The sequence below is a fragment of the Equus caballus genome, chromosome 2 (genome assembly GCF_041296265.1).
Source record: "Equus caballus isolate H_3958 breed thoroughbred chromosome 2, TB-T2T, whole genome shotgun sequence".
Lineage (NCBI taxonomy): Eukaryota > Metazoa > Chordata > Mammalia > Perissodactyla > Equidae > Equus > Equus caballus.
The window spans coordinates 14,825,822-14,850,560 of NC_091685.1; the positions used below are offsets into that span (position 1 = coordinate 14,825,822).

The 24,739-nt window shown below is 49.4% G+C and overlaps 3 protein-coding genes across 14 annotated transcripts in view; 2 read left to right on the top strand and 1 right to left on the bottom strand.

Moving 5' to 3' along the window:
* The window catches only part of SZT2 (SZT2 subunit of KICSTOR complex), a 51,385-nt gene extending 49,545 nt beyond the window's left edge, over positions 1 to 1,840 (bottom strand). For all 3 annotated transcript variants that reach the window (XR_002804797.2, XR_011436398.1, XM_023631793.2), the window contains exon 1: positions 1,707 to 1,840. Coding sequence is in view for 1 of the 3 variants with exons in the window: in XM_023631793.2 (XP_023487561.2) it covers positions 1,707 to 1,736 (30 nt within the window). In the remaining 2 variants the exon portion in view is untranslated. The remainder of the gene's footprint in view (positions 1 to 1,706) is intronic.
* Positions 1,814 to 15,412, top strand: MED8 (mediator complex subunit 8). Of its 8 annotated transcripts, none has more exons than XM_001498503.6 (8): positions 1,842 to 1,929; positions 3,288 to 3,406; positions 4,064 to 4,208; positions 4,741 to 4,881; positions 5,082 to 5,163; positions 5,513 to 5,761; positions 6,859 to 6,919; positions 9,219 to 10,457. In XM_001498503.6, the coding sequence occupies exons 1-8, from the start codon at positions 1,924 to 1,926 to the stop codon at positions 9,295 to 9,297; spliced, it is 882 nt and encodes a 293-aa protein (XP_001498553.2). In that variant the 5' UTR covers positions 1,842 to 1,923; the 3' UTR covers positions 9,298 to 10,457. The 8 variants fall into 8 exon arrangements, with proteins under 8 accessions (XP_070116243.1, XP_001498553.2, XP_014592855.1 ...); XM_014737369.3 differs by lacking the exon at positions 9,219 to 10,457 and adding an exon at positions 15,306 to 15,412 and having other exon boundaries at positions 1,860 to 1,929; positions 3,225 to 3,406; XM_014737367.3 differs by having other exon boundaries at positions 1,860 to 1,929; positions 3,225 to 3,406.
* Positions 10,383 to 24,705, top strand: ELOVL1 (ELOVL fatty acid elongase 1). Of its 3 annotated transcripts, XM_014737371.3 has the most exons (10): positions 10,383 to 10,457; positions 15,306 to 15,368; positions 17,247 to 17,353; positions 22,485 to 22,544; positions 22,737 to 22,927; positions 23,103 to 23,183; positions 23,319 to 23,375; positions 23,457 to 23,562; positions 23,652 to 23,788; positions 23,968 to 24,705. In XM_014737371.3, exons 4-10 carry the CDS (start codon positions 22,499 to 22,501, stop codon positions 24,187 to 24,189), a joined length of 840 nt encoding a protein of 279 aa, XP_014592857.1. In that variant the 5' UTR covers positions 10,383 to 10,457; positions 15,306 to 15,368; positions 17,247 to 17,353; positions 22,485 to 22,498; the 3' UTR covers positions 24,190 to 24,705. The 3 variants fall into 3 exon arrangements, with proteins under 3 accessions (XP_014592857.1, XP_001498598.1, XP_005607188.1); XM_001498548.7 differs by lacking the exons at positions 10,383 to 10,457; positions 15,306 to 15,368; positions 17,247 to 17,353 and adding an exon at positions 19,746 to 19,886; XM_005607131.4 differs by lacking the exons at positions 10,383 to 10,457; positions 15,306 to 15,368; positions 17,247 to 17,353 and adding an exon at positions 21,799 to 21,871.
* The last annotated feature ends 34 nt before the right edge of the window (positions 24,706 to 24,739 follow it).

Genomic DNA, 24,739 nt, shown 5'->3' on the forward strand with positions numbered 1-24,739 from the left:
ATATATGGCTTGCATTTGGTTTCTGTTAGACAATGCTGTTTTAGGCTATCTACCTAAAAGGTATGTTGTACTTCACCACAACATCCCTCCATTTCCTCTCATTTTAATCCATAATGAAACATAATTCAAATTCTTTCATGGAGTTCTCAATATTGATATTTCTGATGCATGGGCTATTCCACTACCCCTGTGAAAAAGATTGTTTCTTTTAAATATGACGGTTTCCTACAACCATATTCAATCTTGGGTCTCATCACACCAAATTCTAATGAACTGGAGATTTGCCATCCTGTGGCTAGTTTACTATTTATACTACAAACTTTATGGTTAAGAATACAAGATCTGGGGGCCAGCCTGGTGGCGCAGTGGTTAAGTTCACACGTTCCGCTTCTCAGCGGCCCAGGGTTCGCTGGTTCGGATCCTGGGTGCAAACATGGCACCGCTTGGCACACCATGCTGTGGTAGGTGTTCCACACATAAAGTAGAGGAAGATGGGCACGGATGTTAGCTCAGGGCCAGGCTTCCTCAGCAAAAAGAGGAGGACTGGCAGTACTTAGCTCAGAGTTAACTTCCTCAAAAAAAAAAAAAAAAAGAATACAAGATCTGGAGCAGACCACCTGTTTTGGAGTCCTAGCTCTACTACTTATTAGCTGTGTAACTTTGTTACTCTGAATATCTCTGTGCCTCAGTTTCCTCAACTGAAAAGTAGAGATGATAACAATGTCTACTTCATAGAGTTGAGAGCATTAATTGATACTGGTGCTTAGAATGGTGCCTGGCATGCGATAGCATTCAATAAGTAATGACTATAATTTGTGTCATTATCCATATGCCTCATCCTTCCCATCTACTCAAATATTCTCTTGTAATACTGGGTACCTCTCCTTGTGACATCGTTCTTTCCAAATCTGAGCGATTTTATGCTCAGACCTTCTAACTCCAAAATTCTGCTACTCTTCAGCTGAGCAGCTCTTGGGGAACCTCTCTCACTTTTCAGTTTGATCTGTAAATGAGAGTGGATATTGCCACCTTCCTTAACACAAGTTTGAGTAACACAATGCAGTATATAAAGTTCCCTGCATGGTCCTTAGCGCCTAATGGATACCTCATCCGCATTTTCTGCTTTAATACATGTGATCCTCACAACACACCACAACGTAGGCACTCTATGAAGAAGGAAACAGGATCGAGGAAGTCAAGACTTGCCCTAAGTTGCACAGATAGCTAAACAGCAGCACCAATATTAGACCGAGGTTTCACTCCCAGTTAAATGTTTTTTCACGAAACCAAAGCTGCTTTCCAAAAGCCTGAGCGCTAGAACTAAATTAATTCACGCTATTTATGGCACTGCAATGCTTGAAGAAATGCAGAAACCGACAAAATCAGTCTATTGCCGTATGCAACATATGAAACTGCAACAGAAAGTCAAAACACAGGTTTTGTTAATACCATTATTATGTCAAAGAACCTGAGAGCCCTAAAGTCGGCGACGTGGATGAAATTTCAGTAAACAAAACAAAGCGACGAAGTTTCTCTAGCCCCCGAGGAGACTGCGGACCGCGGGGAGGAGCTTCAATGGTCGGGCCTTCGGGGCTACGCGGCCCGGCCGCCCCCAGACCTGGAGGAGGCCACGGCCGCGCTGGCCGCCGGACCCCCCTCCCCCCCTCGGATCTCGGGGCCCAGCGCTGCGCCTGCCCGCCCCTCACCTCCGGCTCCGGGCGCTCCGAGGCCATCATACAGCCCTCCAGCGCCGGCCCGGGCCAGATAAGACGTTCCACTCGTAACCCCTGACCCGGCTACCTCGCTCCCGGCCGGAACCGGAAGTGACAGGGAGGGCCGAGTTCTGAGTTCTCGGATTGGTGGACGAAGCCCTTCCCGAGTGGCTGGCTGACTTGGAAACCGGAAGTGGAAGCCGCCGCCGCAATGCAGGTGAGAAGCTGCTTGGGCATCTAGACCGCTGTCTGGCTTTGGGTAACGGGACCGAGAGGGGGCTGGCCGAGGAGAGAGTGAGGAGTTGGGGCTAAGAAGAGGGGACAGCGCCTGCGGCTGACGGATGAGGGAACGCAGGATGGGCGCCGAGGCCGACTGGAGAGGGAGTGGCGCCGATGGGAGATGGGGTGGAGCCCGGCCAACAGGAGACAGAGATGCGGCGAGGTCGGGGGCGGGGAGGCAGCACTGACTTGCTGGGGTGTGGGAAAGGATCCGGTTGTAATTTGGGAAGGTCGAGATGCAGTCCAAAACAGACGGCTCAAGGAAGTGACGGGCTGGCACAGGCCCCGACCTAGGCTGTTGGATGGACGCTGTTGGATGCATACATAGCAAGGCATCTGTAATTGGAGAGAAGCCAAGGGTGAAGGAATTGTGGGGCCGCATGGCTGAAAGCTAAGGTAATTATAATCTGAGGCCGTGGGTGGAACAAGGATCAAGGTTCCTGTCCTACACGTAGGCGAGTTTGCAAGACAGTTTTGTATCATTCTTCTCAGCCTGTGTCTGATAATTGTTAAGGATGAAGAAATGAAGTGAAGGTGGAGACCATAGACAGGAAGGAAATGCTTTGCAGATCCCCAAACTTTTAAAATCGTTAGTGCTTAGGACCACATGCATTTTTTTGTCTTTCATTTGTCACTTAGTTTTTTGCATCTGGTAGTCAGTAAACGGTTATAGGTTGACAAAGCTTGTGAAAGGGGCACGGGAATATTGGGACAGAGATAAAATGAGTGCAGACTAATTCAGCAGGGAGGAAGTTGAAATATCAAATGCTGAGGGCAAATGAAGAGGGGGAGGCAGTGGTGGTGCAAGGCTGGTATTCAGAGAAACCTTCATGTGTAGGTAGATTTCCCAGAGTGTGTCATTGGCAAGAACAGGCAGGCTCACAAGGCGAGTTCTAGAACAGAGGAAGCTGGAATACCTGTGCTGTGGAGGTACACAAAAGATAATAAATCCCAGGCATTAGTTCTGGTGCAGATTTCTCAATGAGCGAGACTAGAGTGTGCCTAATGAGGGGAAAAGCCAGGCACAGATTAGGATGTGATGAGAGAAAGGAATCAGTTGGTAGGAGGAATTGATGTCAGGTAAATGGATTGACAGGTCTAAGGGTTGATGCTGTCTATAACCCAAATACCAAAGGTAGAAAAAAAAAAAAAAAAACCTGGTTCTTCTAGGCCAGTGAGAATCCTGAGTTACTTGACTGGTAACAGTTACACACTGTTATTCTGGCATTTCAGCCTTCCTCTGTATGTGTCATACTCATTGTCATCTGGGTAACCAACCTATTCCTGTTGGTGCAGAGGGAGGAGAAGCAGCTTGAAGCATCATTAGATGCACTGCTGAGTCAAGTGGCTGATCTGAAGAACTCACTGGGAAGTTTCATTTACAAGTTGGAGAATGAGTATGACCGGCTGACCTGGTAAGGGTTGCCAGAGCAAGCTGGGGAGGGCTTCATGAGTGGGGAGCCAGTCCTCTTGGTGGATAGGACATCTCCAGTGATGTAACCATTTATCAGTTTGCAAACTTTTTTGTATTTGGAAGGAGCTGGGTTTCCCAACATTGGAGTTTGGCTTTAGGGCCTCCATGGCAAGGAAGTAGAGAAGTGCCCAGTTTGCCAACCTAGGTTCTTTCTAGCTTTTGATTCTCACTCCTTGACTTTTCTGGGAGGAGAAAAGTGCATCCTCCCCCCTATAGTAGAAACACAGTATTCATACTGGATTTCTTGGCATGGATGGTGCTGAGTCTTTTAGGTCCAACCCACTCTGGAAGTATGGATCCTATTTCCAGGCTGGAAAGGAGGCTTTTATTCAGTTTCTGAATTTTTAGTGATAACAGTGTAGTCATGGTTCCTATTTTGCCAGTGTTCCTCACCCCATTCAAATAATGAACTGCCTTTTTTCTCCTTCTATGTGAGAAACTTCCTAACCACGTAATCCCTGTGAGCCAGTCTGGTTCCCACCCAGCCCAGCCATAGGGTTATGAGTCTTTTGAGGGTGAGTCTGGGTATTCTTAGTCTGAAGGACTCCTTTGAGGCTACTTTACTGGGAACATTCTGACACCTTCTTACCACCACCAGGCCCTCTGTCCTGGATAGCTTTGCATTGCTCTCTGGACAGTTGAACACTCTGAACAAGGTCTTGAAGCATGAAAAGACGCCACTGTTCCGTAACCAGGTCATCATCCCTCTGGTCTTGTCCCCAGACCGAGATGAAGATCTCATGGTAAGAGGAGGAGAAGGGTACAACTTGGGAAATGAAGTTCTTAGATGGGGATGTAGAGCACAGTTGTTGGTTGGTTATTCTAGAAGTTCTGAATGTGGAGTAGTATGTGGCAGTAAGAAGCAAGGGCTGCATTTTGGGGGCCTTGCTTTTTGTCCTTCTGGAGTTGGGGGAGCCACTCCCAAATAGTGCTGAATTAATCTGAGGCCTGTGTCACCAAGGCAAAGACCCTTCTCCTCCAACACCTATCTTGAGCAAAAAGTATGTTCTTTTGTGACTTTTGTCTATTTCAGTCTTAGATTCAAATGTGCTAGAGCGAGGTTTTCCTCTAGGTCTAGTAGAGATAGGGGTGTGAGGAGACAGAAATAAAGGATGTTACGTAAGGGGAATAGTGTCCTAGGAAGCCAGATATTATAAGTCTCAGGTTGTGTTTTCCCTGAAAATGCACTGTTTGCCTGTGGTAGGAACTATATATCAGACCAGACTGAATCTTCTTGGAGTGCATGGTAGGATCAATAAAATCTTTGTATTACAGCGGCAGACTGAAGGACGAGTACCTGTGTTCAGCCATGAGGTGGTCCCTGACCATCTGAGAACTAAACCTGACCCTGAGGTCGAAGAGCAGGAGAAGCAGCTGACAACAGATGCTGCCCGCATTGGTGCTGATGCAGCTCAGGTTGGACTGAGTCACTGCCCTGTGGCTCCCCACCCCTGAGTCCCATCATGAGAAGCTAGGCATTACTGTTCCTGTCTGGTAGGAGTGCACCTACCAGACGAGTTGTATCTAAGTTGCCCCTGAAAGAGCACAAGGAAGAAACTTCCACGTGATCGTTTCTTGCTTGCCCTAATCTCTGCACAAATTTATGTGTGTTACAGAAGCAGATCCAGAGCTTGAATAAAATGTGCTCAAACCTTCTGGAGAAAATCAGCAAAGAGGAACGAGAGTCAGAGAGTGGAGGTATGGAGGGATTGGTAGCAAAATGGAGAAGGAAAAGGGATAAGCTCCCTGGAACAGGAGTCGTGGTTTTGGTAGTAGTGAAGCGAGGACATAAGCGTATGCCTCCATTCTGTTAGCCTTTTGTGTTTAAGGCCGGCCCTGGAGCAAGTGGAGGAAATGGGCAAAATGAGAAGGGAGGATTCTAAGATAGATGTAGGAGTCCTCTGGTTCTTCCTCTGGGCTGCCAGGGGGTCTACATGCTGCTGAAATCAGAGCTCCAAGCCCTGGTATGCATTCTGGTCTTCCGGCTGCTAGGTTCAGTCCAGGGCCAGAGGCGTACCTCAGGGTCCTCACTTACCTTTTTCTTCAGGTCTCCGGCCGAACAAACAGACGTTTAACCCTGCAGACACCAATGCCTTGGTGGCAGCTGTTGCTTTTGGGAAGGGTCTGTCTAATTGGAGACCTTCAGGCAGCAGTGGTCCTGGCCAGCCAGGTCAGCCAGGAGCTGCGACAATCCTTGCGGGAGCCTCAGGATTACAGCAGGTGCAGATGGCAGGAGCTCCAAGCCAGCAGCAGCCAATGCTCAGTGGGGTGCAAATGGCCCAAGCAGGTCAACCAGGTAAGGTGGCAGGATTGACATGGTGGCACACCTTGAGCAGGGGGAATAAACTGGATTATTGGGGCCCCCAATATCCCTAAAGCTGGAGATTTTCTCCCTTTCTCCTTTGGACTGTGACCCAGAAAACAATTTTTAGGAGTAAAAATCTCATTTGAGACTCTGTGACAGGTACCAGAGAATGAAGAAGAACTTTGAATAGCAGAAACTACTCTCTCTTTTCACCCCCCTCCCAGACCTTTGTCTCAAGTACCCTTCTGTTCCATTTACTCTGGATATTAGGTGTGTTGTAAATGTCTTTTCTTAGAGAAACCAATGGTTAGACCTTAATTAAGACCATTTGGTAGGTGCATTGGGAATTGACAAGCAGGCAAGTTTCCCAGTGCTACATGTATTCTTTTCTCTGATCCTATCTCTCCTGCTCAGTTTTAGTAATAACGAGAACAGTTTGGAGGAGTTCAGATGCAAGCATCTAGAAGAGGTATTTTCTTCCAAGCTGTCTAGGTAAAAGGACAATTAAAATAAGAGAGAACAGGGGGCTGGTCCCGTGGCCAAGTGGTTAAGTTCGCGCGCTCTGCCGTGGCGGCCCAGGGCTTCGCTGGTTTGGATCCTGGGCACAGACATGGTGCTGCTCATCAGGCCACGCCAAGGCAGCGTCCCATATAGCACAACTAGAAAGACCCACAACTAAAAAATATACAACTATGTACGAGGGGGCTTTGGGGAGAAAAAGGAAAAATAAAATCTTAAAAAAAAAATTAAAAAAATAAGAGAGAACATAGTACTTTTTTTTACCTGTGACATTACATGGAGGTCACACAGGTTTAGCTATGTTTTCCAGGGGTAGCTAAGCAGGAGACGGCTGGGGTGTGTTCTGACCCCTTCCACGATTCTCCCTGACCACCCCTTTCCTCCTAGACACCTTCAGGGAGAGAGCGGGGTGAGAAACCACACCTCTGATCCTTGCCACCCAAGGTCACATTCCACAGAGGTTCTGAAATGACAGAGGAGGTGGCAGAAGGGAACCTGAGAGACCACATTTCTGCTTTATCATGAAAGTCTTAGCATGCTTCAGGTATCCTTCTTCGTGTTCCTTTTAGGGAAAATGCCGAGTGGAATAAAAACCAACATCAAGTCGGCTTCAATGCATCCCTACCAGCGGTGAGTGTGGACGGCAACCTCCACTCCCAGATGCACTTTGCACAGTTGGGCAGTGAAATTGCCTTTTGCCCAAAGCTGACCTAAATGGGTACAATAAAAAGAACATGGGCTTTCAGCAACAGATGTATCGCAGCTCCACCGCTGACTGGCTGTGTGACCTTGGGCAAGTGACCTAATTTTTCTGAGCCTGTTTTTGTGTTTATAAATGGTGATAATACCTACCTCATAGGGTTGTTGTGAGGATTAAAATGAGAAAATGAATGTAAAACACTTAGCACAGTATATGAAATAATGGGTATTCAATAAATGATAGTTTCTACAGCCAGTTCTCCCTACTGCCCTCTTCAATCCTCTATCCAGAACTTACCCTGATCTGATACTGCTTCATGTCAGTGGTGAGTTGATGGACACAAGATCATGGACTGCTCCGCTCTGTTTGAAAGCCTGTGCTTATTTTGTCCTGCCGGAAATGGTGGCAGCCTCTCTGTCGTTAGGGCACACTGTCTCTGCATACCCTCCTGCCCAGGTTCCATTGTGGCTGTCTCTCCAAGCTGCAGGTGACAAGGCTTCTGGGCTGGGACAAACTGTTCACCTGCAGCTCAGGTGAAGCTGGGGCCTGCTGTACTCTCCATTTTCTGAGAAGCCAATTTAGCTCTTACCTGGAAAATAGTCACAAAGTCCCTTATCCTTTACTCCACGCTGTACACATGAAGGAAGATGTCAAAGGCCCAGTAGGTGGTGGCTTCGTCAGGAAGTAGCTCTGCCAGACAGGACTGTGTGAGAAAAGGTTCTTAGACATGAAAAAGCCCCTTCTTCCCTGGACTCATTTTTCTTATTTTGGAGGGAGGGAGGAATTGCACTTCACACTGTCTTTCATCAGGGTTTGGTTGTCCTCATAATAGTGCCTATGTCCTGGACTCCAGACAGGATGGCTTTCCTCTAGTCCACTGAGCCTGTGGCTCAAATAAGAGCCAGATCGATGATGGGAGGGGGCAGTCCCCAGTAACTGCCTGCTTTTTATAAAGCTGAGGAGCAGAGTGAGTTTGAGTCTCCAGCCTAAGCTGCCTTTCTTAGTGCTCTTTTGCAGGCAAGAGCAGAGGATGAGTCAGCAGAAGTGGGTCAAAGAGTTTCTCTGAATAAAGTTATTTGAATTGATGGCCACTGTGTCAGAGTTGTCTGGCAGCAGTTTATGAGAGAGCTGTATAGGGATCAGAGACATCCAAGGGTGCTGCAAGGCAATTGTAATTTGTTTTCCATAAGAAGTTTTCTTATCTTTGATTATCTTTGATCTAAAAGTCCTGAGAGGTATGAGAAAGGTCTGCTCATCCCTTCCAGCTGTTTTTTTCCTGTTCTCTTCTGTCACACACTAGTACTTTAGCATTTGTTTGGTGCCAGGCAGAATTCTGCCAGGCTGTGGCAGCAAAGGACTGGAAAAGTGGTCCCAGATGTCGTATCCATTCCTGTTCTGTCAAGACAAATGGTATCCACAAAGCTCACTGACCATAGCACACAACAGCATGGGGAGTCCTGTCGTCAGCTCAGACGCAATGCCAGACCTTTCCCTCACTTCAGCAGTCCTGCCCTCTGCTCTCAGCCCACTCAACTGTTCCTTCTTATCTCTTCCCTTCCCACTGGAAATGTCAAAGCTAACTTTCGTATTGGATAGAGTTCAAACTATGCTTCTCTAAAACCCCTGGAGCATCTTTTCGTGGCTGCTGTCCTTTCTTTCCCCAGAACATTCGCTGCTATTGAAAGGCACTAACCTCAAGTTGTCCCAGGCTAATACTGACTTCATTCCCACCATGCTGTATGAAATGGATTCCTTGTCCTCCTAGAGTGGAAATGCTCCCCTGCCCCAAGAGAAACATGTATAGGACCTCACCTACATCTTGAGGCCTTAGGCAAATACTCTTTATTCTGGAGGCACTCACTTTTCTATATTCTTCACTCTGGAAGCACATGCTCTCATCCACCACCCCCCCACCCAGCCATATCCTTGGGAATACACAAACCTATGTAGCATTGCCACCTTTGGGCCCATACAACCCAGTAAATGCCTCAGTGGAGAGTATCTTCCACCCCTAACACCCTCATCGCCTCAGGAGGGAGTATGTGCAGAGTTTCCTTTGAAGAGGACAGGACCTGCTCACTTGTGCAGGTTTAGGATTTGTGGAAGATTGCTTTCTTGCTCCACTCTGGTAATATTTCTCAGTTTCTGATTGCTCTATTTTGCCTGGGAACTGTGCTTTCTTCTACTCTTGGGACCCCTGGAGAATGAGATTAGGCCACTGTCTCCCAGGTTTATGTCTCGGATGGAGAAAGAAGCGGCAGCTGTGACACCTCGAGATCTTACTGCAGCACAGAGTTCATCCTGCTGAAGGCAGAAGCTTACTGAATCAATGTCAGCATGATGCCCATCGCCTAGGACCGCTCCCTCTCCAGCTCTGCCCTGAGGCTGGGATTCCATCTTTTTGAACTTCCCTTTTGCTCATTGCCCCAATCACCCTATTCTCCTATTCTGGTGTCTATTGCTGCCCTACCTAGCTAGCTCACCTCACTTAACCTTGTATGTGGGAAATAGCCAAGGTAGATAGGTTATAGCTAAGTGCTCCTTCCAACTCCATAATGGGTCCTGGCATTAGGACTGAGCTGGAGGGGGTGTATTGCCCATCTCTTGTCCTCCTGTCGAAGAGAAGAAGCTGAACTCTGCAGGAATGCCCTAGTGCAAGGCTGGTCCCTTTTTCCACCCCCTTCTAACCTCCCCCAGGCAGCTGGGAACAACCTCTCCCTTTGTCTGAGCTTCTTGTGGAGAATAATCCTCCTTATGGACAATGTATTCTCTGTGCTCTGTGGACACAGGAGCCGTGTGAGCTGATCCCAGCACCAGGCAGAACGGAGGCTGAATCTTTCCAAACGCCCACCCTGGGTCAACTCCTGATCACTGTCCAGAGAAACTACTAAGGGATGTACATTTTCTTCCATCAGTTCCAGATTTGGGGGGATAGTATATTGAAGTTTAGTAGTGAGCCAGGAGTATGGCCAGAGGCTGTGGTCCCTTTTTGGTTCAGTCCTGAGGGTTCACTGTGCCAACCTACAGAGGCTTGATGTGGCTCAGGCCTGACAGCCTCGAACACACAGGGGCTGACACTTGGGAAGGAATTGCAGCCCTGCAGACGGGGCTCTCTAATTGGGAGAGAATGCAAACTCTCCAACCTGTCTGACAGGGCTGTCATAGCACCCCTTCTCTTCAACGTGTGTTTTGTCCCACTGGACAAACTTCCTCTCTTCCCTTTAATTTCTCTCTTTCTTTGTTCTTGAGCTCCTGTGTGTCACTGAGGCAGATCTGGGATCTCTAATGTGGTCTCTTGCTGAGTTCACATGCTCTCAAGATGTCACCTACCATTTGGACATGGCAGCTTTCCCAAGTGCATTATGGACAAGGCACCTGACTTCCCTGGGCCTCAGTTGTTTAGACCACTTCCCTGAAATTGTTTTCCAGCTTTCACTAGTTCTCTTGTGAAAACTCATCAAAGAGGTGGTAAGTTACCAGAGAGATCCGTGTTTTGTATGTCAGAAGACTCCTTCCCACTCTCAGGCATCCGTGTCCTCCCCTGGGCAAGACGCTTGTACCAGAGAGGCTCCTCCAGCAAGAGCAGTAAATTGTACTTTCTCCACGTGATGATAACCCTCCCTTCTGAATCAAATCCAAGAGCCCTGGGCTGTCCCCTTCCTACTTTCCCTCTGCCATTCCCCTGCTTTCCCTTGGTCTCACCCAAATTTCTCTAGTTTGTGGTCATTTTGATTTTTCATCTCGTCTGCATCCCCACATGTAGACCATCCTTGTTTTTTTACTGATTTCTCTGGGCTGCACCCATTTTCATGGCCCTGGGTAGTGTCCTTTCAGTGTCTCTTCCATGTTAATCTTTCTTGACCCTAAATCCCCACTCACTGACTCACAGCCACGCTCTTTAAATAAAGAGCTTACAATCACCTCCCTTTTTCCACACTTCCCATTCATTCTTCAGCTCCACAGTTGGGCTTCACTTCCACCATTTCTCTGGAACTACTCTATCAAGGATCACTGTTGACCTAATGACTAAATCCAGAGTTTTTGCAGTCTTCATCTTCCTTGATCTCCATAGTTTAATGATGCTGACAAATTTTCTTTTCTCCCCCTTGGCTCCTACCTCTCTGACCATTCCCTCTCTGCAGCTGTTGGCCTTCTATCCCTCCACCTGCTTCTTGAATGTTGTTATTCTGCAGGACTCTGTCCTTAACCATCTTGTCTTCTTGCCGTCTCTGTGACCACAACTTATGGGTACATAAGTCAAACAAGTTTTGTTTTCAGCCCAGACCTCTTTGCCGAGCTGCAGATGCCTATGGGGCACCTCTGCCCATATGGTCCACAGGTACCTCAGGTTCTGAACGTCCATATCCAATCATCCTTCCCTCCAAACCTGTTTCTGTTTGAGTTTCCTGAGCATGATCTAAGCCGGGTCTATGGAAGCCGTTCTGAACGCTTCTGCCTCCATGTCCCAGCCTCCCGTACCCAATCAGAAACCCAATCCTGTCACTTCCGTCTCCCCAGTATCCGTCTATCCTGCCCTGCAGTTGAGGCCCTGAGCTTCTCATCCTAAAAGTATTGTTCAGACTCCAGTCTCCAGTCTTTCCCCCTTCTGACTGGTCTTCCCTATGGCTGCCAGATAGATCTTCCTAAGCTGCAGGTGTAAAAATCCTTTTGATAGTTTCCTCCCCATGTTTCTTAAACTGGGGTCCACAGACCTGCCAGGTTGATAGGGGCAGTGCTCCAGGCATACTGAAAGTCATGGGATAAAATCATCCTGGAATGCCCCTTTTACTTGTGTGTAAATTTAATGTAAAGGGGGAATTCAAAATTATCATGCATGCATTATTAAGAGAAAATAGACCTCAAAGAATTCCTACTAGTCTGAAGGGCTTCAGACTAAGCCACCAGATTCCCTGGGGATATTTATGTCTTTCTTTTTTTTTTTTTTTTGCCATTATTTACTTCATTGGAAAAGTTTGAAAAACAGCTCAAATTTCCTGAAAAGGCAAATAAGGTTCTGTGTGATCTAGTCTCTGACTTCTCCTGACTTATTTTCTGTATTGTCCTGCCACCTGTCTCTTCCCAAGCAGTACAAACTGCTTGAAGTTTCCTGAATGTGACAGACTCTGGCCTCCATTCCTTTACTCCTCCTGTTCCCTCTGCGTGGAACACTTTGCCCCGTCATTCTGTCAGATGAATCATCAAATCATCTGTCAAGACTCTGCTCAGTAGTCACTCCACTGTGAAGCTTTCTGAAACCCCAGTCTGTCCACAACTCAGTGCCACTCCCACCAGGTCAGGTCAATTACCTCCTCTTCATGCTCCGCATTTGTACCTTGTACGAACTTACTCTAGCTCCTTCTGCCCTTTATTGTCACTCAAGTTCAAGCACCCTGAACTGTCAGGGTTTGAATCCCAGTCCTTCCACCTGAGAGCCGTGTGATCTTTGGAAGAAAGATGTGTGTCTGGCATACTATAGCATCTGGCCCATCACAAATAATTACTATTATTATTACTGTTATGATTTAACTGACTTTAGAGAGATAGTATAATGTAGCATTTTGGTTAAAAGAGCAGGTTCTGGTGCCAGACTGCCTGGGTCCAAATCCTAGCCATGCCACTTACTAGTTGTGTGGCCTTGGGCAAGTTAATTTGCCTCTCTGTGCATCAGTTTCCTTATTCATGGATATGAGGAAAGTAATCGTGGCTACTTCATAGGGTTGCTGCCAAATTTACGTAGATTGCTACATACAACAGGCTTAAAGTAGTGCTTCACAATAGAAGCAGCTCACTAAAGATTAGCTATCCTCAGGGCAGTGTCAAGAACTCTGCCGTCAGTAATTGTTGCTTAAATCAATGATTGACCAACCTCTATGAGGACTTAACCTCTTCCTTACTCTGCAGCTTGTCTCTGCTTGTGTCTGTGCTCGTCTCTTGGGAGCTCGGCCTCAGGAGGGACCCTGCATGCACATTTCATCCCCCCTGGTGTCTCCTTAGCACCTTGTGCAGAGCGGGCACTGGAACATTTTTACATTGGCTTGCCTGATGTGATAAGTCATTTTTTAATCTACTTTTGTGAATTTTCTTTCTTCCACTTAGCTGTCACCTATACTCTTCCATTAAAGCCCAGTTTGGTCTCTTAAATTGTGTTATTTGGTTTTGAGACCAAATGACAAGCTTCCTCACCTGAAATGTTCTTTTCGTCTGTTCTAAACTGTACCTCTTCCATGTCCAAACTAGCTAAAGACTCATTTCTACAGGCTACCTCCATTCTGTCCCTACAGGGGGCCTTCACCACTCATAGATCTCTCTGTGCAGCTGTGCTGCATTCTCTCCTCCTTTGTCTGTGCTTAGTAGGTCTGGGCTCAGGTCTTCATGGGGGCTGTGTGTGCTTCACTGGGTGTCACAAACCAGAGCTCCATGCTTGCCTCTCTTCCCTTCACACTCACCCCCAGTCCTTGGGCCTTGTCTTGTCATGGCAACTCCAGCGTTCTTGCCACTAACATCAGGACTCTCAGCTGTAGCCAGTACCTGGGGTCAGGCACTGTCTCACACCTCCATGGCTTACACGTACTCTGCCCTCTCTTTTTCCTGCTCCAACCCCCTTGTTCACCTAGTGAACAAATCGTCCTTCCGGTGTCACCCAGTCCTCTAAAGTGTTTACCACCTCCTCTCCTGTATACTTGTGCGTTCTTACATTGTACCTGACCTGGACACTTAGCCATTGTGTGATCTTAGGCAAGTTACTTCACTTCCAAGAACCTCAGTTTCCACCTCTGTAAAATGAGATTATAGCACCAACTTCAAAAGGGGGTCTTCAACTGAGCATATTTAAAATTAAACTTAACCTTTAAGTAGCTCTTAATATTCTACAGGATAAAGTCCAAGTTTCTTAGAAGGGCATATGAGGCCGTTCAGCCATATAGTTGGCGCTCAAATGCTAACTACATTCTCCTTCCTCTTCTCTCTCCTGAGCAATCTCATTTATATCACATGGTATATTAGACTGTTTTGATTGGAACACATTACAATTAAACTAGCTTAACCAATGAGTTTCATGCTCCGCTTCAGCTGCCTGGGGTTTGCTGGTTTGGATTCCAGGTGAGGACCTACACACTGCTCATCAAGCCATGCTGTGGCAGTGACCCACATACAAAATAGAGGAAGACTGGCACAGATGTTAGCTCAGCAACAATCTTCCTCAAGCAAAAAGAGGAAGATTGGTAACAGATGTTAGCTCAGGGCCAATCTTCCTCACCAAAAAACAACGACGACGACACAACTAGCTTAACCAAAATCAAAAAGGGGGACCCAAATGCGGATGGGGCTTGAAGGGTGACTGGCTCTAGGTGGGCTTAGGGGTTCCAGTGTTGTCTAGGCTCTCTGTCTCTGCATTTCTCTACAGCAGTATAACTCGTCTTGTGGAAGAACTCTGTTCTTGCTTGGATTCTGTGCCGTTAGGAGCTTGGATTGGGAGAAGTCAGGAGAACACCCATGATTAACCGGCCAATGGAGTGGGGCAGGAATTCCTTAAAGGAAATGAAAGCGGGGGGATGGGAAAGTGTCTGACTACATTAAAACTAGAGCTACCACAGTCCACTTTGCGTGGTGTCATCTCTCTGCAGAGGATCCTCCGATTTTTTTTCTCGAGCCCTGTCCTTTCTCCTAAACTTACAGTACTGTGTTCCAGATTGCCTGTGGAATGTGCCATCTTACCTCAAACTCAGGATGTCTCAGACTGCTTTCATTTCCTCCATCCTGCTTCACCTGAGTTACCCAGCTTGACAACCTTGCTGTCGATTCTGGATCTTCTATACTGGCTCTCCTCTTCTTCCTTCTCTCTCCCATTGCTCTAGGTCAGGCCTTCACTGTGTCACACCTGTGCCTCTGAGCTCGCCTCCCTTCCTCTGCTTTCCTCTTAATAATATGCCTTACTGTCACGAGGTTTTTCTTTGTAAAGGACAATGGTGATCATACCAACCCCTTTCTTAAAAATCTTCAGGGACACTTCAATACAAGCAAAACTCCTCATTCTTTCATTCAAAACACTTTATGACTTGGGGCCAATCTACTCTTTAACCTTCTGGCATGCAAAGGCCTTTCATTCACCGTATCCTTTCATCAAACAGAATCACTTGCAATTCCCTACACCTGTCCTCTGCTTTCCTACGTCCATCCCTTTGTCCACACTTTTTCCTCAGCCTGGAACACCTATGTTGCTTCCACCTTACTTGCTCTGTGACTTTGAGAAAATCATTCACCCTTTCTGATTTCGTTCTTTTCCTCTGTTAAGTGGTGATCATAGTGCTTACCTTACAGGACTGAACCATAACAGCGATGGAAAGCAGCTGGTCCCAGGCTTGCCGCAGGGAGTATTGAAGAGTAAGCTACGTTTCCTCTTTTCCCCTTTTGGCCCTTCTCACGCATCTTCCAGATCTTGCTAAGAACTCTCTTTCCTCTATCTTGACAACCTCCCCTAGTTTGTCCCCTACCCAAAGCCTCCGTTTTCTCTCTCCAGAGCTCTCCCTGCAGGTTCTCTCACTCCCTCTCTCCCCCTGCCTGAGTTTCTTTAGTTCAGTTCAGCAAACACTAAATGATATCCTTAGTGTTGGCATTGGCTACCCACTGCCAGATCAGACTTTGTCCCTGACGTCGCAGGGGTCCAGGCAAACCCCCCAGTTCCGGGTGATATGGTATGTGTTTGCATGCAGTCTTTCCCTTCTGCCAGCTGGACATCTTTGCTGCCCAAGTTTCTTCATCCAAGGTCTCAGCCTTAGGCAGAGGACACTAGACACCTGGCTAAGGCCGAGGGACATGCCAAATAATTAATTGACAAACCCTTCACCCTCATCTTTGCTCCCCTTGCCTCACAGACTCAGCCCTCCCCTCAACTCTTCTGTGTGAGTGCTGTGTAGAAAGTGCCCTTTATCCTTTATGGGATGGGGAAGAGAGAAGCTTGACACAGCCCCCAGGAGGTTGCTTCCATCCCTGCCTGCCACTCTGTCGTCCCTCAGCCTAGACCGTCACTTCTATCATCCTTAGCCCATTCCCCCATGTCTCCCGTACTCTGTTCCCTCCTCTGCTCTGCCTGCTTGCTCACTCACCCACTCACACACATACAGGCAGGCATACCTTTTCCCATTTTTCCCTCATTGCCATTCCTGCTTTGATCCCATTTCCCATTGATTTTTGTGCTGAAACTTAAAAGCCTCAAATAATCATGGCAATAGAGTTGTTGGAGTTTCTACGAATGGTGGTTTTCAGACTAAACCCTTGGAGAAAGTAAATCAGTGGTTTATCTTCTGGGGAAAGAGGATGGAGAAGGGCCCCTTAGCACTGAGTGAGGAGTGAGTCAGGCAGGGTGGGACTCGGGAAGTTGTCACCTCACTTCCCATTTGTCAGGAAGGCTCCAAGAAGGAGGGGGAATTTTAACTGTTGGACTGGGTAGTCTTGCCCCTTCACATCTGGCCTTCATCCTTATCAAGACTGTGAGTTCCTGCACCCCTTCAGTGTCTCCACTTTATCAGCCTGCCCCAGGGGTAGGTACGCTTAACCAAACCCTCTTCCCTCCAAGGCCTTCCACCTAGCTTCCCTGCAGGTCCCAAATGGTCCCATTTCTTCCCAGTCCACTGACACATTTACCCTTATTTTCTGTACATTTCAGTCTGTGAGGTGTCCTCCTTAGCCAAAAGCTGATCCCTCCATATGTATGCTGGATCCCGTTGTCTCCTTCCACACAGCACGTAAACATGCTCAGGCCTCTTCCCATTAAAAACAACCATTAGAATCAATGTGGAGGTGAGAGCCAGGCACTGATAGTTTAAAAGCTCCACAGGTGATTCCAGTGTGCGGCCAGGGCTGAAATGATAAAGGGAATAAAATCCTAGCTTCTTACTGTGGCAGAGAGGGCTCTTTGTAAACTGACTCCCACCTACATTTCTCCCTTACCCATATGCTCTCTGAGCTGGAGCCACACCAAACTACGTAGAGCTCCCACATTTCTTGCTTGTATGCCTTCACACACATGCTTCCTTCTGCCTAGAATGCATTTCCCTGCCTTCTGGAAAGTGTCCTTTAAGGCTCAGCTTGGGTGTTTTTTCTGTGAAGCCTTCAAGAACTAACCCCCATCCTGAGGAAAGTGACCCCCATCAGTGCTTTCCTAACCCTCTGAGTCTGTCTCTACGGTAATACTCACCACGTGCTACTACAATTGTTAATTTATGTGTCTGTCTTCTCCTCTACACTGTGAGTATTTTTCAGAAACCCAAGGACCATGGAGATGCCACTTGGTAGGACTGGGGGCTAGGTGGTCTATATCAGACATTTGAAGACGCTTTCTCCCAGGATTAGGACAAGAACGGAACAAAGTGAGTCTTTGGGCATGTTCATTCCTGTAGTCAGTCAACATTTATTGAGGACTTGCTGTGGTCATCTGCCAATGTGGTCCAGGTGAATAAATAGGTAGTTGAAGTTTGTTCTCTCTACGGTGTTTGACCTCGGGGACTGTTTGATCATCTATAATAGTCTGCTGTTCAGCTCTAGTTCATCTCTGGATGGACACTGAATCCAAAACCTCTCGCGAGTGCTCTCAGAACAGTGCTTTGTGCACAGTAGGCATTTAGGAAATATTTGTTAAATGAATGCTCATGAATCTACTTACAAGGATACACCTTCTTGATGTGTGGATTGCTTCCCACCTGCTCTAGGAAATGTTGAGATAGGAACAGTGCTGTGCACCTCATGTGGGTTATCTCCTTTAGTCTTCACAGCAAGTCAGGAGATAGGGACTGTTGTTGTTCCTGTTTTGTAGAGGTTACATAAGGTCACACAGGCACTAACTGGAAGATTTAAACTCAGGCCTTTGGAGTCAGGTGTGACCCAAAGTCACTAAGGCATACCTAGAACACATTAGGCTTCCAATAAATGTTTACTGCCTCATTGGATACTGCCACCTCAAAGGAAGCAGAAAGGCTTTTGAATAATTACTTTCCTCCCCGCTTGACTCTGCGTCCCTCAACCTCTCTTCCCTTTCTCACATTCTCTCATTCACTCTAATATTCACTCAACAAACATTATGGAAGGTCAAATGAGCCAGACAGTGGGCCACATGCTAGAGATACAGAGACAACTAAAATGTGGCTCCTGCTGAGAGGAACTTATAATGAGGGGAGATGCAGATAAATGCATGGCAGTAAGACTGTGGGAGCAAGGGGAGGGAGTGATTTACTGCCTGGGAGAGCTGCTAATACCTTGTGTTGAGCCAGAGGACAAGGCTAGGAGGGGTGGGTGGTCTGAAAGATGCTGACATCCTTGGGGAACAGTTAGGGCATAGGATGTGGCCCAGGAGAATAGGTAGAATGGGAGGCTGAGGACCAGATCAGGTAGGCCTTAGTGTACAGTGCTAAGAAGTTGGAGCCTTTTGAATAATTGAATTCTCCTGCTATTTCCTTTCAAGGGCAGGTACCTTAGCCTTACCTCTAAGACTAAACTTCCGTATAGCTACAGCTTACCATTTTGAATATGTTACTTCTCCCAAACCACCACTCTTCCAAATTCCCTAAGTCTGTCCACATTTATACCATCCAATCCTATAAGCAGTTATTGGATCACTATATACAAAGCACTGTTCCAGGAGCTGCTGGAGATAGAGGTTTCATCTCCCTAAAATCTCGTCCTCACCCCCAATAGTTCAATCTAGTTGGTGAGTGTGTGGAGCTGGAAGGGGAGAGTGTGGGAAGCCAGGTAGACAGCTAAGTACATATAGAGAGTCCGACTGCCTCAGGGAAATTTCCACAGTGTCAAGCCTCTCCAGTCTCATCAGTTTCCAAACCTTCTTAGCTCAGGCTGTCCTCTCTCACCTGGATCTCCCTCCAACACCCTCATTACACTGGCTGCCAGAGCACAGTGATCAGGTGGGCAGTAAACCCCACACAGGGACGGCATCTGCCTTGTTCATTGATGTGTCACCAGCACTTACCACAGTCTTGCACATGGTAGGTGGTCAGTAAATAAATATTTGATAATACAAGCCTGGTTGTAGCCTCCTCAAAAATCTTCACTGTTTCTCCTCTGCTTCCAGGATAAAATCAGACTGCCCCATTTGGTCTTCAAGACCTACTACATTCAGCCACAGCCAGCTTCACTTCCTCTTTTTTCCTTTCCCTGCCTTGGAGTCCAGTTTAGCCAGGTGCTTCACGCACTGTTCCTGCCCCAGGCCACTTGTATTCTCCCACCTCCGTCCTGTGAAATCCTCTCAGCGGCTCCTAATGCTAGGGCTCATCCCAGTTTATAGGCTCATAGAGAGGGCTTCCAAGCCCAGCTGCTCCCTGTGGCTGAGACCTCCCTGCTACCCTGTCAGCCCTTAGCACACACATACTGCCTCCCGCCCACCCCTCTGGTCTCACCCTCTAGAGAGGGAGCTCTTTGAAGGAAGGGCTGAGCCCTGGAACTTTTCCCAGGGTCCTAAACTGGGTGGGCCTGCCACAAACACAAGATGTGTTGGTGGATTAAGCACCAGAGGGCCCAGAATGAGGCCATTCAGCCGCTGAATGTCAGGAAGACCCATGGCCGGGGCAGGCTGCGGCGACCTGACAGAGGCGGGCTGAGAGATGCCGAGGGAAGGGGTGGAGAGTCAGGGCTGGGTGTGCTTCCTGCCCTGGGATCTGGCGGCCCGCCCCTGCTCCCGCCCCTCCAGCCTTGCCGAGTCGGGGCTGGACAGCCCCTCCTGCCTCAGCAGTGGTCCAATCAGCAGGCGCCCCCCAGCTGGCCCGCCCCCTCCCCCTCTGGTGACAGAAAGTCGGCCCAGCAGATGAGGAAGTGGCAGGCAGGCTGGCCCCGGGGACTTGTCTCTGGCCCTGCTCCCTCCGAGCCTTCCACTGCTGCCTGCCTGGCCCCATACTGGTGAGTCTGGACCTTCCATGGCGGGCTCTCCACGTGCCCGGGCCCCCTGCCTGGCTGGCCTGGCCCTGCCCTGCCCTGCCCAGGCTGTGGGCGAGGCTGTTCCTGGGGAGAGGGTGGGAGGTCCCAGCTCTCTGGGGCTGGGCCTCTCCAGCAACCTCCCTCCTGGCCCTAGCCCCCATTTGCTTAACCCCAGGCCCTCCTCCACCACCTCCTGGTCGTAGCCCCTCTCCGCCTCTTACTCACTCCTCCTTGGCGCCCTTCTCGTCCCTCCTCCCCTCGTCTCCCTCCCCTCCACCTTCCTTTGCCTGTCTCCTTTTCCCTTCCATCCATCTTAAAGGAAGGAAGGACCGGACTGAGTTCCTCCACTGGGGACACACCCAGATTCTCTAGCTTGGGGAGAGGTCCCTTCCAGAAGCCATGAGCCACTCCTGACCTCCAGGGTGCATGCGTGTGTGGGGTTGGGGGGTGGGGGGAGGGTGAACTTGGGGATGGTGGTTGAGAGAGAGCTGGAGAGATAACAAGCTGGCAAACTCACGTGGGTCAGGGAGGAACTGTGTGTTAGAGCACATGCCTACGCTGGGTAGGCCCTACTGCAGAAGAGGCAAGCAGGTCTGGTTGTGAATGAATGAATGATGATTGTTATCCGCGGAAAGAGACCTGGACGCATGACGGGGAGCAGGTGTGGGTGATTTTATGTTCATTCACCTCTAAGTGGGCTGTGTGAGTTTATGTATGTGACCACATTTATCTGTGACTCACATACGTATGAGTAAGCGTATGTGTGGGGCTGAGCGTGTGCCATAAGCATTTACGCATGGTGCTGCAGGACCTGTAAAGGAGGATGTGTGAGGGTTTTGGGTGTGTTTGTCATTGTGAATGTAGTTAGGAGCGGATCTGAGTATTAGAAACTATGCATGTCAAAGTCCATGGAGGCTGGTTTGGGTGGTGTGTCAGAGGAGGGCAGTTGTTGCCAGCAGGGTGTCTGTGGGCTCTGTGTGTACATCTGTGTGCTAGCCATTGGTGAGTTTTTTGTTGGGGGGCGGGGACCTGTGTCAGAGGCAGGTGTGTGTGTGTCTGGGAGGACTTGGGGCCTGACCGTGGTGGGGCAGTTGTGGGTTGACGTGGGGGTCAGGGGAGCATCTATGAGATGTGTGCCCAGTGAGTGTGTGTGAGGGGTGCAGGTGCAGCCTCGAGGGATGTGTCAGAAGGTATGTTCTTCACTTAGTACCTGCACAGGTTGTTCTCTGGATAGAGGGAACCTGGCAGACTAGAGTGCAGGCAACTTGTAGAGCATGTACTGCCCTGGCTGTTCGGAGAATGCCTCGTCCCTCTGGGGCCGTCTCAGAGTCCCAGGCTCTCTGGGTCTGGGCCAAGGCTTTGCGTCCCTGTGAGCCCTCCCCCAACATTCCTTCAGGCTCTAAGGAGGAGAGGGCTGAGCTCGTTAGGACCCCTCTCTGAGGGAGGGGAAGATTCCTGAGACCTCCCCCACTCCCTTGCTCCTCACATGCCACTGACTTCCCCGCCCTCCCTGGGAGAGAAGGGTGATTGTGCCCATTCTGAAGTAGGACAGACTGAGAATTTATGGTTAGCTTAGGAGAGGATGCTGGGTGTGGGTTTTCAGCAGTTTTCTTTGGGCCAAGGCTAGGCCTGGGGCTGGAGCCCCTGGGAGGTTTCTGGCTCAAACCATAGAATAACCTTACCTAGCTCACCTGGCTGGTCCAGGGTGGGTGGGTGGTGAGTCCTGCGCTTTCCTTGGCTTTCTCAATCCTGGTGGGTCCTGCTCCTCCGGGCACTGACCTGTGGCCTGGACCCACCCTCCACTCCATGCGCAGTGCAGCAGGGGCAGGCAGAGGGCGGGGCTGCTGCCAGATCTAGTCAGACAGGTGGAGCCACCAGGGCAGGAGTCTCAAAGAGCCCGGCTCCCCAAGAGGAAGGGTGAGGCAGAGCTCCGGAGACAAGAGCAGGAAAGGCAAGGAGAGCTGGAGGTGAGAGCCGGAGAGAGCAGAGGAGAGCACTAGGGAGCGTCCCAGCAGGGGAGAGGAGGGACCCTGGGGAGATGAGAATCCTGGAAGGATAGGAGGGACTGGAAGGTGAGATGAGCATCTCGAAAGGGGAGAGGAGAGGTTGAAGGGGAGGATCCCTGGAGAGAGGAAAGACCCAGAGCTGGAGAGGGAGAGACTTCGGAGAGGAAGGGAGAGGCAGTTCATTCTGGAGATGAGTTCCCTATTGGTGAGAGGTAAGACTTTCCAGAAAGAGACCAGAAATTGGAGTGTTCTCTTGCGGAGGAAGAGGGGAGGGGAGGTCAGGAAGTAAAAATCTCTGGAGAGGAGCAGAGAGTGAGGAGAGGAAAGTAAGGTGTGGAGAGGAAGGGCGGAAGAGCCCTTCCCAGGCAGGCAGGATGTGTGGAAAGCAGGTGCCCCTGCCAAACTGCCTCTTCCCACCCCTAGTCCCCAGCAATTCCTTCCTCTCACTGTTCTGTCCTTTCTGCAGTGAGGCATCAGGAGTTGTCTCATCTGGTCTGTGTCCTGGCTGTGTTTCAGGGGTGGGATGGGCGGGTACAGTTGGCCTTGTCTGACACCCGTCTCCATACCTCCCCAGAGTCTTCAGCCAGGATGGAGGCTGTTGTGAACTTGTACCAGGAGATGATGAAGTGTGCAGGTAAGATGCTGTCCACCAGCCCTTTCTCCCTCCTGCCCTAAGATCCCTGGATCTGGGGCTGTCTCCTAATAGAGAGCCCCTATGAACCCCATGACCCTTTGTGTACATATCTGTACACCTCATATCTGTACACCTGGTGTCAACCTTTTGGACCCTGCGACCTTTCCTGACTCTTCTGACCCTTATTCACAGATCCCCGGATCCAGGGCTACCCTCTGATGGGGTCTCCCCTGCTAATGACCTCCATCCTCCTGACTTATGTGTACTTCGTTCTCTCACTTGGACCTCGAATCATGGCCAATCGGAAGCCCTTCCAGCTCCGCAGCTTCATGATCGTCTACAACTTCTCACTAGTGGCCCTCTCCCTCTACATTGTCTATGAGGTGGGCCCCTGGATGCCTAGGCTTTAATCATTGCCAGCAGGATAAGGGGCAGGCCTTAGGGCCAGAGCATGGTATCTTCTTTGCAGAGTGGCTCAGATCCATTTCTTCAGTAGAGAATGGGAGGGATTCAGGGGAAGGAGGGTACTCTGGTGGTCTAATCCACATCCCTTCCTAGTTCCTGATGTCTGGCTGGCTGAGTACCTACACCTGGCGCTGTGACCCTGTAGACTATTCCAACAACCCCGAGGCACTGAGGGTAAGTAGGGGCAGGGGCTGGGTCATAAGCAACCTGGGGATAGGAGCAGTTTGGGTGTGGCCTGTGCTCATGGGCCAGTTTAGGGAGTCTCTTGGAGTAGTCTGAGGGTCCTAAGCCTGCCCTGACTTCTTGCAGATGGTTCGAGTGGCCTGGCTTTTCCTCTTTTCCAAGTTCATTGAGCTGATGGACACGGTGAGTAGTTATATGTGAGGACTTGTGGGGAGAAAGGAGAGGCCCTGGGTCTGAACCCTCTTCCCCTCACTCTTCTCTCAGGTGATCTTTATTCTTCGGAAAAAAGATGGACAGGTGACCTTCCTACATGTCTTCCACCACTCAGTTCTTCCCTGGAGCTGGTGGTGGGGGGTCAAAATTGCGCCAGGTGAGTGTTGAAGGCCACTGGGAGATGAGGGGTGGGCACTGGGGACCAGAGGCTCAACTCTTCTGACCCTATTCATTGACCACTCGCAGGAGGAATGGGCTCTTTCCACGCCATGATAAATTCCTCTGTGCATGTCGTCATGTACCTGTACTATGGATTGTCTGCCATCGGCCCTGCGGCTCAGCCCTACCTTTGGTGGAAAAAGCACATGACAGCCATCCAGCTGGTGAGGGGCCGGGGCCTGGCCTGTAGCCATCCCAACATTCTTAGTTTGGATCCTACCTTTAGTCAGCCTACCTCACCTTTGACCCCATCCTTCCCTACTCATCGTCAGTCTCTTTCTCTACACCCTCTCCCCATCAAGTCCTCTCCGTTCCCTCTGACCCTTGCCTTTCTCTATCCTAGATCCAGTTTGTCCTGGTCTCACTGCACATCTCCCAATACTACTTCATGCCCAGCTGTAACTACCAATATCCGGTCATCATCCACCTCATCTGGATGTATGGTACCATCTTCTTCGGTCTCTTCTCCAATTTCTGGTATCAGTCTTACACCAAAGGCAAGCGGCTGCCACGTGTACTTCAGCAAAATGGAGTTCCAGGTACCGCCAAGGTCAAGGCCAATTGAGAAACATGGCCTAGCTAGGCGCCCACCTAAGTGCCTCAGGACTGCACCTTGGGCAGCATCCATCAGTGTCCTCCCCACCTACACCTGTGACCAGGGCTTATGTGGTCAGGACTGAGCAGGGGACAGGCCCTCCCCTCCCCACAGCTGGTACACAGGGACCACTGCTTCCGTTCCTCACCTACTTCTGGCCAGCCCCAGGGACATGGCCTCATTGCCCTCTGCCACTCCAGAGCTGGGGACTGAAAGGGCTGGACACTTACTTCCCCCTCTCTGCCTTAAACTTGGGAGAGGAGCACTCAGGGCTGGCCCCGACCAGGGTCTTGTGGCCTTTTTCCTCACACTAAAGAGGTCAGCAATAATCTGTCACTGTGGACTCAGGCTCTCTCCTTCTCCACCCACACTGAAGCAGGAGCTTCTTGGCCAAAGGTCAGGGTGGGTGAGGGGCCTGGAAATACAGCCTGTGGAGGCTGCTCACTCACTCACTTATGTCTTCATTAAAAGTGACAGAGGAAACCACCAAGGCTATGTGTGTGTTCATGTGTGAATGGAG